This window comes from Pungitius pungitius, chromosome 11, assembly GCF_949316345.1.
Source record: "Pungitius pungitius chromosome 11, fPunPun2.1, whole genome shotgun sequence".
NCBI lineage: Eukaryota > Metazoa > Chordata > Actinopteri > Perciformes > Gasterosteidae > Pungitius > Pungitius pungitius.
Genome location: NC_084910.1, coordinates 8,857,333 through 8,873,275, shown reverse-complemented (window position 1 = coordinate 8,873,275; position 15,943 = coordinate 8,857,333). Strand labels below are relative to the sequence as shown.

The following is a 15,943-nucleotide window of genomic DNA, read 5'->3' as shown; positions in this document are numbered from 1 at the left end:
GCTAGCTGGCGCAACAGTGTTCAGTAAAAACAACGTGCTGGAGGCGAAAGAAGGGGAGAAGAGGGGGACCGACGCAAAATACAACAAGAGACACAGTGCGAGAAACCTGGAGCCACTTGTACCGGGGGAGGATGTGTGGATCACAGATGCACGAGTCCAGGGCATACAACACTACCCGCTCGTATATTGTCCAGGTGCCCCAGGGCACACTGAGGAGGAACCAGCATCACTTGGTGCCACTGCACACTAACGGTGGTGTAGTCGATGTTGATTACCCACCGATGGGAGGAAATGCACTGGTAACAACAACCAGTGACAACATCACCCACCACAGAGACTGTGAAAAAAAAAAGGAAAATGTGTGAATTGTTCTGCTTTACTGTTTACATTTACCTAAACCGGAGAGTTTACGTTCTGAAGAACACAGCCTGCTAAAGTAATGGTTCACAGTATGAAAATGTGTAAGTTATTCATTTCCGTTTTGCATGTTTGAAACAGGGACAGATCTTCCAGCAAAAGAGCAGAATAAACACTTTAAGACCTGCAGAGACAAATGTAGTCCACCCTTCTGTTCTCAAAGAAAGGGAGATGTGGTATTATGTAATAATAGCGTAAAGAATGTTTTATTTTGAAGTGACAGGAAGTGACGTCGGAGGGGGAAGCGGGAGCTTCAGAGATGGAAGGCACTAGCCGCGGGCTGCTGTACATAGTTGCTAAATAAAGAGACTCCAAAAACATCGTTATACGAACCTCTTTTACAAATAACTTGACATATGATAGGTCCTGTCATTAGTGTATGAATGGGTGAGTGATGCCATGTAGTGTTAAAGTGCTTTGAGTGGTCAGAAGACCAGAAGAGCGCTGTACAAGTCCATTTACCAAGTCCATTTAGTTTGAATAAATATTCCGTCTCCCAAACCCCCCCTCCACCCAATTCCATTATTTCTAAATAAAAGCCTTAATCTGTACCTCAACCATAGGTACATCACAATTGCTTTCAAATACTAGTGAAACTAGTTATTTTTCTAACTTCGTTCGGCGTTTCACTATGGGAATCGTCTCGGTGTGACCAACTAAGGAAGCTCCAATGACACCACGTCTGTCAGTGACAGACAGGTCGAACTGTGCTGGGGCCCCGCCCCCTCATGTTACCACAGTCGCGCTAAACACGCCCAGGCGGCTCTGGCGGACCCACAGTCCTGTCTACAGTGTGCGCCAATGCCGGAGAAGATTCGGGAGAGAAGGCTTAGAGTGGCGGCATCCTCAAAGCAGGACCCGTGCCTCTATGGAACTGCCACAACCAGCACCCACCTGCCGCAAGCTTCACCTGCCGCAAGCTTCAAGCAAGGAATCACCCGTCCAACCCCGGGGAAGGGAAGAAGCACACGTACTAACCGGCCTAGCTTTTCCCTCCCCTCTACCTTCAAAGAAAAGAAGGGAGGTGGAGGTGAGACAAACACCCCGAGTTTGTATTCCAAATTCCCTGGTGTTTTCCAGTTCTCCAGAGGAGCTTTTGATGTTTCTCCCCCCTCACGTTCAAGGGAGGGAGTATCGGGGGCAGCAGGTAACACAGTGTCACCAAGCACTTCTACCCACCTCAAACAAAGAAATACATTTCCAGGCCGAAGGCCGAGGGCGAAATACATTATAAAAACAAATCCATGTCATGGCCCCATAATCCCCACAGGGGGAGCTCACGCTCCACCGATACAACTCCGTTTTCCTCCTCAGAGAAACAAAGGCTTAACACGTTGTGTCCGGTGCGAGCACTGCATTTGTATGTGAGTAGATCGGCAGGTTTCAGAAAAGCAGATTAGCTGTTTTTTGTCCTGGGCCAATTCTCACAAAGGAAAGCCATTGTCACACCAGAGGCTGTCCAACTGGATTGTGGAGGCCATATCTCTAGCCTATAGTTGTAGGGGTGTCACGGTTTGGCTCTGCTTCCTGTTTTATTTTGTAGTTTCTTGTCTCGTGTGTCCCTGGGTTAGCTTCACTTCCTGCCATGTCCTGTGATTGCCTGATTGTTTCCACCTGTGTCCAATCACCTGCACCTCCCTAGTGTATTTAAGCCCTGTGTGCCTGTTGTCCCCTGTCACGTCATTGTCTCTGTTGAGTTTACCAGTGGTGGTTGTACGCGTCTGCCTTCTGTGAGAATTAAAGAGCACCCTTTTGGAAACCCGTAAACTCTGCGTCTGGGTCCTGCCTCCGACCTGCACCAGCAGCACCGCCAACGTGACAAGGGGTTTGAGTGCTCATTCCACGAGGAGTATGGCCACTTCATGGGCCCTGTTCAAGGGGGTTCCAGTGCAGGATATTTGTGCGGCAGCAAGCTGGTCTACACCTCACACTTTTGTAAGGTTTTACAGGCTAGATGTCTCAAGGCCGTCCTTCGCACACGCTGTGCTAGAGGCCAACGTGTCCGAGTCCCTGTGATGGGCATTACCGGGCTAAACAATTTTTGGCTTCGGGAACGGCATGCAATACAGGAGCGGTCTATATCTCCCATAGTGAAACACCAAACGAAGTTAGAAACAGAACTTTGGGTTACTTAACGTAACCTCGGTTCTTTGATAACAGAGTGAGGGGTTTCACCACACATCCCTGCTTGCATTGACACAGAAAGAAATCTGTCTAGAATGATTTGCGAGGGGCGGTCGACTGTGGTAACATGAGGGGGCGGGGCTCCGGCACAGCTCGACCTGTCTGTCACTGACAGACGTGGTGTCATTGGAGCTTCCTTAGTTGGTCACGCCGAGACGATTCCCATAGTGAAACACCGAACGAAGTTAGAAAAAGACCTGAGGTTACGTTAAGTAACCCAAAGTACTTATTTCTTCTACTGCTAGTGTGGTGGAAATTTGTGGATTGAAGCCTTGTGAGAAATCAAAAGTATCTTGAACTCGCTTTATGATTAAATATTTATTACTAACTAGAATATAGAAAAATGATTAAGATTACAGAAATCATCAACACAAGCCGTACAGACAGAAGTCAAATGACTACAATTCAGCTGAAAAGGGACAGATTGTTCCTTCTCCCTCAGAGGAGCAGGAAGATCTGACACCAGGGAGAGGGGGGACCACTGTTTTATGCCCTTCAAGTGGGACCCCTCTTACTGGCGCCAAGTCAATCACCAACACGAAACAAGTAACAAAACAGGATATACTGTAGATCAGTCAAGGCATCTGTTGGCCCCTCTGTTAAGACAGGAGGCTATTGTAAACACGGACAGGTCACAGGTTTCCCAAGAAAGGTCACCCCACAGTCCTGAGGGACTCACACACAAATGCTGCTCATCAAATTCTTCCCCAGCTAGTACCACTAGTACAACAATTACAACTATAACTAGCACTAAACCTCAGTACAATTCTCAGCTTTTCCTATTTCTATTCTTTCAGCAATGTTTAAAAGTAATTTAAGCTTTTCAAATTCATAGAAGCTTCTCCCATGTGTTCTTTTGCAATTCATTCAAGTTAATTTCAGATTCTAATTTCTGTATTCAGCAATTTTTTAATTTATTTCAGCTTCTTCTTTCTATTCTTTCAGCTATGTTTCTTCCAGCTATAATTTCAGCTTTTTTAATTCCTGTACTTTAAGCAACTTTCTGAAATAAATTTCAGCTTCATGCATTCCAACGCAGTTTCTGTAGGAAATGCATTTTTAGTATGTTTAATTATTCGCTCTGGACATTTTACAGTAAGTTCTCCCAAAACCCGGCCCACCTGCAGGTTGTGGGTTGACCTGCTCAGCAGTAAATACCCTTCCCAGTGAAAAATAAATCATGTGCATTAACAGAGTCAGATTACCTCAAAAGGGGCCAATGTCATGACTTTCCGTTTAGACTTGCAAAAACCCCAAACATTTATTTTCAAAAAGTTACAATAATTTAAACACACCAGCTTCAAAATATACATAAAACTAAGAAAGCAGTACAGTATGTTAACAAAGCTTTAATTCTATTTGTATGTGTTAATAAAAAGTAAGCTGATGTGGACTAGGATCGGGGTCTTTCTCTGATAGAGGGGGCTAAGAACTAAGAAGATTCACATGAACTCATTCTGACCTTGAGACCGGGACTGTCGCTAACGTTGTCCATATTTGATTTAGATATACGATTATAAGCATTAGCTAATAGACATCAGTCAATCTTCATTGTGCAATATCCCCTCTGGGTAAAGAGAGGTCAGGAGTGAGGGAGGACCACTCCCTGTCTTTGGAGATGTCTCAGGATGTCCAGGATAGAGTCCAGCTCCAGATGAAAAGCCTCCAACTCTCTGCTCTTGTCCTGAGCAAGACGCTTCCAGCACTCCACCTCTGATTGCTGGTCAGTCTCCAACGTCTGCAATGAGCCCACAATCACCTACCGGGAGGGGGCGGGATCAGCATCAAACATAGTTGTTGGGATTTTGTCTCCACTGAGCTTCTAACAGAGTTCATGAATATACTAAATGAAACTCAATCGATTTTGGGGTTTGAGCAACTGTGGGTTTGTAATAAATAATGTAGGACAGAAGAGGGGCAGTAAGACCAAACCCTGTAACATGTATATAGTCCTGATGAAAAGAAGAGCTCAGAACGTTTCACTGTCCCTTCCTTTATGGCCTGCTGAAGATGACTGCCCTGAATATTTTTAGAATCGATTAGTCATTAAAATAGATCAGAGCATGCTCATCACTGCTTGTCCCCATCATGCTGCCTGCACGCATTGACTGACAGTAAGTGGGGCTGCCAAGCGTGGGAGACATGCACAAGCTCTGGCTGACCCTCCTCAGCTTAATGAAAAAAAATAGATACCAGAAGTGAAACCTGGAAGTACTTTTGCTACATTACATAGACATGTATAATCAATGCTATGACGGCACCATATAGTTTTCATGGATATATTTCTGTAGGCTAATACTAATATTAATGCCATGTGTTAAGTGTTCAAATCTGGGAAGGAACAAACTGATGAAAAAGGAAAACATATAGATGTTTTACTTATTACTGTTATAGATAAATATACCAGTACCATATATTATTTGTGTTATTGTATCAAATTCTGGAATTGTAAATAATGGGCATCATGATATTTGTGGCAGGTATTGTATCGAATTTGTAATTATGGTATCGCAGCAGTAACCTTCAAGTTACTTACAACACCAATTACCCCAAAATATGACTTTCATAAAGCAGGGTTGAAAAGGTGAAGATCATGGAAACGGGATACATATTGGGGGGGGGGGGTTGTCACCTGCTGCAGCTCCTTCTCCCTGTGCTGGTGCCTGCGCTCCATGTTGACAATCTTCCTCTCCAGGCCACACAGGAGCTTTACTTCTGGAGTCTGAGCTTCTTTAGCTTCCTTCAGCTCTTTCAGCAGTCCGGTCAGCTACACACAGAGCAGTGACTAATTGTAAACAACCAAAAAATGTACATTTCTTTTACCTTCAAACGGAGCTCTCTCTATTAGCAATTAATTGTCTTTATACCCCATTCATATCTCTGCAGTATGAGGCACTTTTATTTTTGATTTTGGAAACATTCTTACTTTTGACTTACATTGTCAAAACCAAAGTACCAAATTGTGCCGAACTATTAGATCCTTTACATTATATGTATTTAAAAGAATAGCAGATGAAAAGTTTCTGTCACCTGCTTCTGCAGAGCTTCCTCTCTGGTCCTGGATATCACCAGAGCCTCTTTTACTCCCTGCATCTCTTTCAGCTGGTCTTGCAAATGTTTCACCGTTATCTGCAGGTAAATGTTAAAGCATCAGCTTCTCTCTCAGGACTTCCTGTTGACATGCTACGAGCCGTACCTCCTGCACGCTGAGCTTATTGGCCAAGTCAGCAACCTTTGAGGACGAGTGTTCCAGGGCATGGCTGGCGTGCAGCTGGTCCAGCACCCTGAGGTGCTCTGCTCTTATGGAGGTCAGCTGCTCTGCAGAGTGCCCCGCTAGCCTAACAGATCACATTCACTTCAGCCGTGGGATCGTGTCCGCGCTCTGCAGGAAACCTAAGTGGACGTGTTGGTACAAATAGAGACCTGCACAGCTCCTCCTTGGCCCGCTCATAATCAGCTCGCAACGCCTCCTTCTCCTGCTCGCTCTGCAGCTGCAGCCACTCCACGTGCTGCCTCAAAGCCTCGTTCTCCTGCACTACCTCAGAGATGTGACTGCCTGTCAAAGAGCAACCACAAATAAGCATAATGGAGGGCTCCTCAGGCGTACTGTAAAACGCAAGCTGCCCCACACAAAATGATATGAAGTTATGTCCAATGGTAACATCCTATTTGCAGCTGCTGCTGTGTGTTAAACCATTATTCTAAGCATACTCCGCATACATATTTAAAACAATCCCCCCATGCATGTGTACACTGATAACGTCAATTGTTCCCCTTTCCTGTCCGTCAGGAGCTCCTCTCTGGATAGGATTAAAAAATCTACAGTTCTAGTATTGTACAAAATGCATTTTTAAAATTAGTTAAAAATGGACTGTTCAACTACCAGGCAAGCTAGTCCTTGTCCCCAATTTCAATATGACCAATGAGAGGCTGTGTGAGCTGAGACACTTGTTTGACTCAGGTACAGTTCAGAGGATGAGGACACGTTGTGTCGCGCAGAGCTGAGAAAGGAAAAGGTGAGCGCTTGCACAGCAGAACAGAAATAAAAAAAGCTCCGTCCAGCAGAGCATTGCTAAGAAAAATAAATAAAAAAGAGCAGCGCTGAGGTAGAGGAAAGACCATCGGAGAGACCCGTAATACTGTTCTGAAACATGCGGAGGAAGAGAAACCAATGTGACCTAAATCCTCCCAGGTATGGGGATATTTCACACTGAAATGGGGGGGGAGGGGGTTTCTTAGCAGTGCCAGCCTCATCTTTTTCCGTTCTAATTGCCGCGCTTGACTAAGGTGTAACCTTTATTATTGTTCGGTCTTTGCTTACTTAGGGATGTTCAAGGAGCAATCTGTTTGTGCACTTTCTAAATATGTTTTGCACTGTCAGTTCTATTTTTCAATAAAGGGTTGGAAATTAATGTTTTTAAATTTTATTTTTTTATCCGATTCATAGATTAATCAATTGTTAAAATAATCGTTAGCTGCAGCTCTAGATGAGGCCCTGAAGGACTACACTCATGTTGTAAATAAATTTAATATTTAAATATATACAGTCCAAGCTGAGGTAATTTAAGGTTACCTGTCCTATCGAACAGCTTTATATATATCTTGTTCTTTTATTGAACAAAATAAACATGTTATTTACACTTCACACAAACAGGTGAGCACACTCCCACCAGCATTGGAAAATGTGTTGGTACAGCCTACGAGCCCCCCCCCCCCCACAGCTGTAAACACTGGTGTCAGTTAGCCAGCCAATTATTTAGGAAGCCGCAACGAACAGTTTGACTTAATGGACATCCTGCTAGCAGTCTCACATCTGTACCTGTGAAGAACGAGGGCTGGTAGGTCTTCTCACAATGAGCGGTTGGAAACGTTTCTTCTCCTCCTACACCAGTGCAGCGGAGAGTTTTGGCTGAGCGGTCTCGTCTCTTTATCTCTGTAGGGCGGGTTTCTGCTTGTGGGATGGGGACGGACATCACATTCCTCCTCTCCTTCTGCAGTCTTACCACAGTGCGGCAGAGAACAGTGCGTGTCTTCGACGCATGGTCTTGGTGCGGGTGTCGGCCTGGACTGGACTGGGCCTATGAAGGGGGGTAATGTCTTCAGCCACTAGGTTTGTCTCATCATCACCCAGAGACCAATATTTGACATAGTCCGAGTCTGTATTAATGACCTGTGCAGCTTCTGTGCCAACCGCGAGTGTGAGCTGCTGCTGGAGAGACCGTTCTCTCTGCCGATGGCTTTCCTCCACACGCTGCAGCTCTTCCTTCACAGGTCCAGCCTGAGACCTCCGTCGCTCATTGGGCCCCAGAGTTTCCATGCGCTGCTTCCGTTTCAGCTGCTGCTCCAAGTTGGCAATCTGCTGCTCGTAGCGGAGCTAAACAGTGCACACAACCTCATGTTTTCATCAATCTGTGTGTTAAGTTTGTTTTGTTACAATTTATGATAATGTGTAGAGTAGCCAGTTTTAAAATTGTAATCTAATAGGATCCACCCCTTTTTAATTGTTTCTTACTTGTCATTTCTTGGACATTTTGGCTCCACCATAGCGAAGGCTGATTTTCGAACACAGTTTTCTGCTGCAGGTCATAAAACTACCGAAAGGAATGTGCCTTCACACCTGGGTGTGATTTCTCTCTGCTGAGGTCTGACTGGCCAAGCCACAGACACCACTGGTTCCCTCTCACAAACTTTCTTTCCGAACTGACTCTGATCAGGGCAAGGTTAAGACTGCAGCATCTCCTCAGCTCAATTTTCCAAATCAACGATGTGAGGTGAAAGACAGTATCTCTCTTCAATCTTTCTGGACTGCTGTGACAGCCTCTCCTGAAGCTTTTCCGTTTCGAACTGACTCTGGTCAGTGCAAGGATGAGACAACAGAGCCTCTTCAACACCCTTTCTGGACTGGCCTCAGGATTAAGGATTCAGGCCTCTCCAACCCAAACCATTTTCTAGCTGCTTGCCTGTCCGAACGCGGCCGAGGCACGCAGCCCTCCAGAAGCAATTTGAATGACACATCAAATCTATCCTTTGCAGCCCAGCATATCCCAGCATGCAGTGCGGGCTGACAAGGATTCAAAAAGGACAGAGGCGGGTGATCCGCGGGAAGAGTTCAAAAGAGACTTTTTAATGTAACGTTAAGTGATCACTTAAATATCTAATGATGTTTCTAGGCAACGGGAGCAGCGGAGGTAATGCTGATGACCCGGACCCAGTCCAGGTTTACCGCGAAGGCTTCTGAAGGCTACAAGGATGCAACCTTGCGACACACCAACAGTTAAACGAGACTGGAGGAAACACATAAAATCCCATCAACGCACAGCAAGCCTAGCATGTGTCGTTATTTTTATTTTGATCTTTACTGTATTGTTTAATCAGAGATTGTGTATGTTTATGAACTGTGTGACGTGATGAAGTTAATCGCTATCGTGCATTACTTTTCCGAATAAGATACGCTTTGCTTTGAGTCTTTCCTTGATTTGTAATTTATTAACAAATACACCTGTGCCTCCACACATACAGGGGTCTGTAGACCTCTATGTGACACAGCCAGCTGGCAACATGGCTTGCCATGTGGTTGGTAGCAGAATGTCCACCTAGCTCCCTCCCTGTGTTTCATATGGTGTTGATCTGATTAGTATCATTGGAAGTCAATAACCCTGTTAAGGTTTAAGGAGACGTTTTCTGTGATTTCTTTGTGCATGTGTACTGTAGTGCTCGTTGGAAACATAGTGTACAAACGCAAACCTTCAATTCATTGCTCTTCATGAGTGAATACCAATTATGAGATTTTAGGGTGGTGTCCCGTTATTTGTTTATTTTGTGAATTATCTTAGCGATTATTAATAATTCTATTGATGATAATTATTTATTTTCACAATAGCTATTACATATATAACATGTGTACTGACTTTTTTTTCTAACTGTACCTTGATCATGTTGAACTGTTGTTCCATGGCCCGCAGGCCGTGCTTGGCCTCCTCATTGTGACCCTTCAGTTCAGCCTCCAGACGCTGGATCCTGCGTTCCAGCAGGGCGGTGACCCTGCTGGGTGGTGGGGACGTTTTAGCGGCTAAATCCTCCTGACAGCCAGCCGCGGCTGCAGCGTAGATCAGAGCGGGCAGGGAGTTTGGATTTCTACATCTTAGTATCTGTTCCAGGTCCTTAACCTGGTAAAGAGACAAAATACACTTCGGAATTGATTACATTACATGTTATTTGGTACGGTATGTTAATTGATACAAGGACATTAACCGCAGAGCCAAAGCAGAGAATGTATCCCGTGTGATGAGTATTGGAAAAACCAAGATGATCGTTTCCCTGAGTGGACAAAGGGTCTTTGACCTCTTGACCCGATACAGTTCACGAGGTCCCCTGACCTCTTGTTCCTGAGGTAAGGATGATTTGTGGACCGGGATCTGGGTATTTCCCCAACAAACTCATGTTGCAAAGTTTAATTGCCTAGGGATAAAACAACGTTTCTCTTCATCATGGATGACAATGCTATCTCTCTTTGATGTGGGGATGAACAAGTGGAGCTGATCCAGTCCTCCCATCCCCAAAGGAGATTGACACAGATGTTTGTCACCTTAGACTATATATAGCTTCAAGCCAAAGGAAGAATCCTTTCTATCCGGAGTAGCCTTGATGCATGATCTGTATGTGTTTCAACACTGCTCCATACTTAATATAATACTTAATAATTAATATAATACTTAATAATTGTCCTCTTAATGGTTTCACACCGTTGTTGAGTAAAATTTTTCTAACATGAGTTAGCTTGTTTGTCTATGTGAGAGACCTGTCGCTGAAGGTCCTGTATCCTCTTAGTGTCCACCGTTTTCTCTTTGCTCTTCCTCTGCTGCTCACTGCCTCTTTTGTCCACATCTCCTTTCAGCCTCTCTACCTGAAAAGGACACAAGTTTTCCAAAACAGCAGACTGCATTAAAAGAAAAAACAATCATTGGCTTCAAAGAAAAGATGAACGCCGCGGCTCTACTTCCTGTGCTGTGGATGATAAGATGAAAATCATGGTTCTATTTGCCGTGTTTTTCTTTTACACGTAACATTGCTGTTACTAACGTCCAGTTGTCCTATGTTTCGGGTAGAACAGGAACAAGTTAAGTTTAGACTTGTTTAAAATTGTAATTATGATCAATGTTATTTTCAGACAGTTGAGAGTTGGCCTCGTTTTATGTGAATTAAAGCAGAAACGACATCCCAGTGTAAATGAACGCCTCGTGTCATTTTTGCTGCTTACAGTCGGTCTTACAGATTATTAATTTTTGTTGCTGTGGTACCATTCCTGGGACCCATTAAATGAATTAGGTACGCTTCTAAAACTTTTGACAATATTTATTTTCACGTAACAAAGAACTGAAAATTATATGTGTGACTGAAAATATAAATAATTCTCTCAATTAACTAAATAAAAGTAGGGCTGCCTTTAAAAATTAAATTTCTGCATGTTCCATTCAGAAAAAATAAAATAACGGGAAGAAAAGCTTGAATTTCCCCGTTTCTGCTTCACATTTGGACTTGAGTCTCAGCAAATTAATAAATAATAAATCTAAACACATTTGAACAATTGATTGAACAGTTTTTCCTGCTAGGATGTTAAACTTGGCCGTGAATGCTTCATGTGGAGGAACACTGCGCCTCATGATGGCGTTTCAACGGGTTCTGATTGGTTAACGTACTGCAGTGGGTATGTATGAAAGTATGAACAGAAACCAGTCCGTCCATTATGGATTAAATGCAAGTTTTGCTGTCCATTTGTTCTTCATTTTTCTCACCCGTCCCTTTTTCTCGCTTTCTGCATCTCACTCGTTGTTTTCTCAAATGTCGCTATCTTTCTTTTCTTCTTACTGTCTTTTTATTTGTAGTTTGCCCCTTCCTCACTCGTCAGCATCCCAGGCAGGATGCGGACAAAGACTTGATTGGTCGAGTGGTATCACGTGGGATGGTTTAACTCAAATGCAATTGATCTGTGCTTCAAGCCACAAACGTAAAGGCGAGTAAAGCTGTGGTGGTCTAAAAGTACACAAGTTCACGTTTTTTTTTAGCTTTTGGTCCGGGTCCGGATGGGACGACCTCTGGATCCGGATCCGGGGGACGCGGCCCGCTAATTCATCGATTCACACCTATACATAACTGATGAAAGCGGCTACCCCACAAGCCCTCTACCAAAGCATTCTCTCCTATTCTCGCATCCATTGAAAGGCAATTCTCTTAAGGTCTTAAGCGTCTTGCCCGAGGACACATGGATAAGCGGTAAGTGAGTTCACCTGCTCTTCCAGTTGGTGTATCGCAGCCATAGCATCGTTAAGTCTGCGAGCATCTCTGTCCAGCAGCTCCTGGTTCTCAGCAAACCACTGAAGCTTCTTTTTCAAGGCAACAACTTCTTCTCTGTGCTTCTCCTCCAACATGTGCATCTCAACAGTCGTGTCTACTGACAGGTTCAGAATACAGATACAACCCGTCAATCAAAAAAAATATTCCCGACTCATATTCAGTATAGTATGTAATAAGTTAGTACGAAACGAACCCCGTCTTTGGTTCTGGATCCATTCTTACCTGAGGCAGACAAGGTCTGAGCTTTAGCCAGGTCCCTCTCTTTCTTCATCAGCTGCAGTTCTACCTCCAGGGCCTGCTTTTCTTGCTGCACTCTGTGGAAGTCCTCAGACAGCTTGGCCTCGTTCCTCTGAACACAGAAACACATCTCCTTGGTAACTGGAGAAAATAAAGGTGTTGTTTTACAGAATACCAAACATTAGCCCTCATGGATGATGAATGGCTTAGCCCTTGAAGGTGCAATCTGATGGGCCATCATCCCTCACATAATGTTGGCAGTTTACAATATGCAATATCTCAAATGTGTAGAAGTCATTCATTCTCAATGTGGGCTAGAAAACAGATTGGGTGTCCTTCACAGTTTCAGTGGTACTTACCTGAAATGTATTTAGTTGGGCTGACAAGTCTGCAATGCGTTGCGTGTGATCCACTAAGCACATACTTCCCACAGTCTTTGAGGTTTTATGCAGCTGCTCCCTGGTGAAAGTGAAATGCACAACATTAAATTATATTCTAAAAAATAGAAATTCAAACCTGAAATTTCCCGACATTTTTAACAATGAAAATTCATACTTTGAAGGCATTTACAAGCGGACATACAGTATGTTCACAAATCAGCCCCTCTCTGAACCGACCTTGTGAAAGCCAGCTCACTGAGCAGCCTATGGTTTTCACTAAACATGGCCTCCTCGTTGGCTTTACTCTTGGCTTGCTGTACCGTCATCTGCAAATACAGCTTCTCATTCTCCTGGAAAAAATACCTTAGTTTTACTGGACTTGAATAAGAACAACTATTAAAACTACTCCTGTACCACCTCCTTGATGACAAGGAAGCACTCTTATTGATTTAGCACTAACAAGGAGGGAGAGATTGTCTTTTGTTGATAACATTAAATGCACCCTAACAAAGCAAGTACATTTCTGTGATGGCAACTTTCTGACACAAAATCACAACAGAGTGAGTGAGATTTGAACTTGAGTATTTCAAAAAAAGATCCAAAACCAGATTATTTGACATTTCGATCAGAGGGAAAGCAAACACAGATTATTGTTAGGAGACAAACCTGCTGGTAACCTTTGATGAGCGTCTCCTGCTCTTTTATTTCCTTATCAATCTGCTGGAGCTGTTCTTCTGGAGCTACATCAGTGGCCTCAACCCATCTCTTATTCTGACTAGCTTTTTCTGCACTTTGCAGCTGAGGGGAGAAAAACCCAGAGATACACCAGTTACTATAACAAATGTCCACCACCAGAGCAGAGAATGTTTGAGCACCTTGCTTTGCAGATGGTAGTTCTGCTGTCTGAGAGTTTTGATTTCTTCTGCGCCTTCCTTCATGACCTGCAGCTCCCTCTCTTTGTGAGCCAGCTGGAGTCTCAGCTCCTGCACCAGAGAGCCACCCTCCTCCCTTTGCAAGTCAGACATCACGTGCATCATGAACTGTGTAGAATAAAACAGTATAATAGAGTTTGGCCGGAGCAGAAAAATATGATGCGCTGCCATTTCATCCGTGTGGACCCATCCAGAAGAATTAACTAACACTGCATGACCCCCATCACTGGCATAATAAAAGTCTATTCTCACTGACAACTCGTCCAACTAAAACAGCACAATAACATGTATACGATCAAAGTATACACAACCTCCATAGACATAGAAAGCATGCTGACTTTCCTCTTCTCTGGATCATGTTTGAATTATGCATTTGTGTAGCTGAATGGTGGAAATAATCTTGGATTACATCTATAGTTCTGTGGATTACCAAAAAGGGGCTTAATGCAACAGCTACATACCACTCACTTATAGCTGGGAAGAATCAAGGATTCAAGGACAGTTTATTGACATGATTCAACACAGTATTGCACAAATAAATGCAGATTTAGCCCAAATGTTATAGGAACAGAAGTGGACACAATCCGAGCTGCATTGGCATTATATCACGCAAGTAATTGCAACACCAAGAAGTCAGCAGGAGAAGGAGTCTGTTCTTACGTCATGTGTCGCTCTGGGGACTACTTGTGCGTGTGGGGCATCCTGCTGACTGCTGCTGTCGATCTGCTGTTGGAGGACAGCCACCAAGGCCTGAACAGACGCCACCAGTTCACCGCTCACCTTAAGACCCGCTTCTGCTCGTCAAGTAAACAGACAAGGAATTTAGCTATGTACAAACATACAACTCCAAACATGACACACTGATGCCACTTCTCCACGCCATGGTCCTGCTTTTTTAAGACACGTAGGGATTCAAGAAGTAAAACTAAATCAGTCCAGTATGAAAAGGATGTTGGACTGCAGCTCTCGGAGAATTATACACAACTACTACTAATTTATGTGAGCAGTTGAGTAGCATTTGTTTAAGTGCCATTAATAACCTGTGTGGTCCGCTTTTTCTTGGCTCTTTGTGGATTTGGCTTTTTCCCGTGAATTCTGCAGAGAACGGAAGGCAGAAGGCTGGGTTTTGGCTGACGCAGCAGTTCCATTCGGCTTTGAGGAGCTTGAAGGCCCTGTTGTTCTCCCATCCAGCCTCCTGTGAGAAGCATTGGATTCAAGTGCAGCCTGGAGGAAACGCAAGGCCCACTTTATTTCAGTAACAGACTGTTGGAGTTAGCCTTTTCTCTATCAGATATAATCCTGTCCACTAAGTGTTGAGTCTGATTCCATTCCAAATCCATTCCTTCTGAAACAGGATAGCTTGAAGTCTTCCTCACCTGCTGTTTCTTTGCTTTTCCGGCCCGAGAGGACGTGGAAAAAGAGCATTTGTTCTGCTCCTGCATCAACTTCTCTATTTCTTGTCTGCTGCTCCACATCAGGTTGGGTGGGTCTGGGGAGCTGCACGGGGGGCTGGTTAACCCCCTTGTTCCCTGGGTTCCTGCTACAGGCCCAGCCTCAGCTGCTCGCTTAGGTTGGGACTTTTGAGACGTCACATTTGGAGAAGTCCTTTCCAAGAGGTGCGGTTCATCATCAAGTCCTCCAGTACTGCAATCAGAAAATGGAAAGAGATGACTAAACAGTAACTGCAACGTGTTACTGGCATGAATCAAACCTATATCTGACTTTTATGCTACAAGGGTGATACTGCCAGGTGGAATCTCAGATGGAACATCCTAGAAAAACCTGGGACAAGCGTGGCCTATAAATACAAGGAAAAAGATTTCTCTCTTTATCACAGGTTGGATTATTTTATTATTATTAATAATATAGGTTCATGATTGTAATGTATAATGCAAGCATCTCTGTATTGAGTATATCCTTAGCATTTCACACTCTTGTTAGCCAAACACTTCCAATAACTCTGTGATGTTGAGTCTAAAAGTTGAACTTTGTGGAAAAAAAGAAAAAGTTTAATCAATCCCAAAACACACAAGATCTAAATAATTGTGCTGCTTCATCTATTTTTGTTTGTATTTTGAGTTTCTAAATCACTATTTAGAAACTGCTCCAGTTACAGTTATCAAACACAACTGACGAGTCACGTAGTTAGAGTAAGTTGACTAGCTCATTTAATCCAATGAATCACTCTAATTCAAATTTAATTTTGACTCTTAAAATGTGCTGACAGACTTTCAAGGCCTCACTTGAAAGTGATGTTAGCTTAGCTGTCAACCCTGTCTTAACTGGAATACAGTCATTTTAGCTGCAGGCTCTGCCCTCAATACCTCTGTTATTACAGGTCAATAACATAGCTGTAGGGTCTACCATCAATACTTCTGTTATTACAGGTCAATAACATGCATCACACAGGTTTATGGAGCCTTTTTTGGGGAAAATTCATAG

General features: G+C 43.7%; 1 protein-coding gene across 19 annotated transcripts in view; it reads right to left on the bottom strand.

The window, feature by feature from the left end:
- Positions 1-2,902: 2,902 nt before the first annotated feature.
- The window catches only part of cep162 (centrosomal protein 162), a 30,322-nt gene continuing 17,281 nt past the window's right edge, over positions 2,903-15,943 (bottom strand). For 7 of the 19 annotated variants that reach the window (XM_037453138.2, XM_037453139.2, XM_037453144.2 and 4 more), the window contains 18 exons: positions 14,878-15,145; positions 14,542-14,725; positions 14,162-14,295; positions 13,445-13,609; positions 13,236-13,367; positions 12,807-12,919; positions 12,549-12,648; positions 12,175-12,301; positions 11,886-12,049; positions 10,400-10,504; positions 9,528-9,767; positions 7,772-7,975; positions 7,421-7,679; positions 6,025-6,157; positions 5,798-5,939; positions 5,632-5,730; positions 5,234-5,368; positions 2,904-4,360 (listed from right to left, as the gene is read on the bottom strand). In XM_037453138.2, the coding sequence (XP_037309035.2) occupies positions 4,184-4,360; positions 5,234-5,368; positions 5,632-5,730; positions 5,798-5,939; positions 6,025-6,157; positions 7,421-7,679; positions 7,772-7,975; positions 9,528-9,767; positions 10,400-10,504; positions 11,886-12,049; positions 12,175-12,301; positions 12,549-12,648; positions 12,807-12,919; positions 13,236-13,367; positions 13,445-13,609; positions 14,162-14,295; positions 14,542-14,725; positions 14,878-15,145 (2,881 nt within the window). In that variant the 3' untranslated portion in view covers positions 2,904-4,183. Of the gene's footprint in view, positions 4,361-5,233; positions 5,387-5,631; positions 5,731-5,797; positions 5,940-6,024; positions 6,158-7,420; positions 7,680-7,771; positions 7,976-9,527; positions 9,768-10,399; positions 10,505-11,885; positions 12,050-12,174; positions 12,302-12,548; positions 12,649-12,806; positions 12,920-13,235; positions 13,368-13,444; positions 13,610-14,161; positions 14,296-14,541; positions 14,726-14,877; positions 15,146-15,943 lie in introns of those variants that run through there. The other 12 variants (XM_037453133.2, XM_037453136.2, XM_037453142.2 and 9 more) reach the window with 5 other exon arrangements.